Raw genomic sequence first — 2436 nt, 5'->3', positions numbered from 1 at the left:
CGTCGTCGTCGTCGATAAGGTAAGGGTTAGGTCGTACTATATATATATATATATATATATATGTATGTATGTATGTATGTATGTATGTATGAATGTATATATATTTGTATGTATGTATGTATGCATGCATGCATGCATGTATGTATATATATATATCGATCTCACTGAGCTCATAAATATTTTCCATAGCCCGTGCTAACTTCATAGATACACTCGCAGGATAATACCGACACTAGTAATCTGTGGACGTACAAGAACATGGGGATGGATGTCTCCAACTCCGATCTTCGGGATGTTGGTCAAGGGAAGGTCAATGTCAATGTAGAACGCCACAGATCGAACAGAGAGAAACGGCGCCCACAATTGGACTCAGCGCAGGCTGAACGTACAGCCAGGCTCACCGGGTGTGGATATATACGACATAGAACCCACATGTACATGTGTGTCATATGAATATACGTGTGTCTTGTACCGTGTGTGTACATAGCAAGCCGGTATGGGATGCAATCGGTATCATGTATATGCGTAGGTATATGTATATGTACATGTATGGATTGTAGAATGCCAGAGTTCAAAAAGAACGAGTAACAACATCCGCAGACCCTGTCACAGCATGTTATCTGCAAGGTGCACACAAGTCAAGTCACTTTTGTAGTTCAAACGAAGGCAATTGTCGCTGTGAGCCTTCAGACCACCCAGTCATATCCTATTCTTTACCTCGTATACATCTGCGTACACACGCTTACTTTATGGTCTAATCTAATGCGACCACTCATCTGTACTATATATTCTAATTCATCTTTACGTTATGTTCTAATCCATTGCGACCACTCATCTGTTTCGTACTACACACTGTGTGGCACAGCCTGTTGTTCGCCATGTGCACACAAGTGCCAGATGTAGTGCAAACGGCAAATGCCAAGAACGAGCTAGCCACCACTTCACTCAACGAATGGGATCACTTCTGGAAGCCGCTTCTGGTGTGTATATGTATCCTGACGCTGTTAGATGTCTACATAGCCTGGTTTAAATGACTCTTGTATAACATGGTTTATATGACTCCTACATAGCCTGGTTTAAATACCTCTTGTATAACATGGTTTAAATGACTCTGGCATAGCCTGGTTTAAATGCCTCTTGTATAACATGGGTTAAATGACTCCGGCGTAGCCTAATGACTCTTGTATAATCTGGCTCAAATGACTCCTGTATACGACTCATGCAAAACCTGGTCTAGATCTGTTCAGTATTACCTGGTTTAGCCGTCTGTATAAGCCTTCTGATTTTATTGAGTATTTATCTGTCTACACTTTGGTGTTCAGGTGCTGAATTAAATGTCGTTGTGTGTGTGCTGTGCTGCGAGTGCCGGTTATATAGTGCCAATCGCTGAGTGGACAAGTGAACTGGTTACCCACTCCTCTCAGTGTGCGATACTACCACTTGAAGCTAGTGCGGGTGAATTATCGTACCACCTGCGCAGGGTTAGACACATTCATGAGTTGTTCTTGAGCGTATCTGGAACTGTGAAGCTGAGTGTCGTATGTACATGATTATTGCTGGTAAAAACCCTGTAAAAACGCACGATGATACGTGGAGATAGGCTTTTTGTGAGTGCATATCGGCATGCCATGTCATGTACATATGCGTGCGTGTGTGTGATAGCTAGCCGTCACACGACTGTCTGTTCGTGTAAGTACCTACAGGTGGGCCATCTACGGATGACTGTGCGAGGTCTTAGTCTTAGAGGTATAGGCATGAGAGGTATAGGCATGAGAGGTATAGGCATAAGAGGTATAGGCATATCACACGCACATTGCGAGGTGCCACGCTTGCCTTTATCAGTACGATATCCTTCTTTCGCACGTTTCATACAATCTCGATCATAGGTTACTATCCTTACTTGCCACAGCCTGTCCACTCGTTTGTACATGGACTGCTGGGTGAATGGTACTACATCTCCTCTGATCCCTCCTCTGTCGCATCGCTCTCTTCAAGTACATCACACCCCGGCCATTCGTGCCTCACCACATGCACTCATACCTACCACGCGCGTGCCAATTCCTACTCTGTTGTGTGCTGTGGATCTTTCCGTTCATTTACAATATTACATCTGCAGCACGCCAGAGGTACTCGTATACCCTCACGCTCTCTTCACACACTTCTCTAATGTTTGCTGAATGACATATCAACCTAGGCACCGACAGCTATCGCATCTACTCAGAAACACCATTCATATATGCTCTACACCTGCCCTTGCAACTGCTTTTTCAGTGTGTACTGTGTGAGTTCTGCTGCCATCCCGCCAGAGAGGTACGAACGAATGCCGTGACTCAGCTACAAAGGGCGCTATGCATCCCAGCACTCACCACCATGACGGTATGTATGTATGTATATTTACGACAATTTAGATATAATTTGAATGTGTATAAGCTTGAA

General features: G+C 44.1%; 2 protein-coding genes across 2 annotated transcripts in view; both read left to right on the top strand.

Annotated features, from left to right (window-relative positions):
- The window catches only part of SARC_11897 (hypothetical protein), a gene marked incomplete at its 5' end in the record, with an annotated part of 1042 nt that extends 799 nt beyond the window's left edge, over nt 1-243 (top strand). The window contains one exon of the mRNA XM_014294009.1: nt 220-243. The remainder of the gene's footprint in view (nt 1-219) is intronic.
- A 15-nt stretch (nt 244-258) lies between these two features.
- Nucleotides 259-2376, top strand: SARC_11896 (hypothetical protein; the record flags this gene model as incomplete). Its single annotated transcript, XM_014294008.1, has 3 exons — nt 259-404; nt 866-980; nt 2272-2376. Coding segments are annotated over 3 exons (366 nt in total), but the record flags the coding sequence as incomplete, so codon positions are not given.
- Between the last annotated feature and the right edge of the window lie 60 nt (nt 2377-2436).

Source organism: Sphaeroforma arctica (genome assembly GCF_001186125.1).
Source record: "Sphaeroforma arctica JP610 unplaced genomic scaffold supercont1.1942, whole genome shotgun sequence".
Classification (NCBI taxonomy): Eukaryota; class Ichthyosporea; order Ichthyophonida; genus Sphaeroforma; species Sphaeroforma arctica.
Note: the sequence above shows the minus strand (reverse complement) of the source record. Positions and strands in the feature narration are given on the sequence as shown.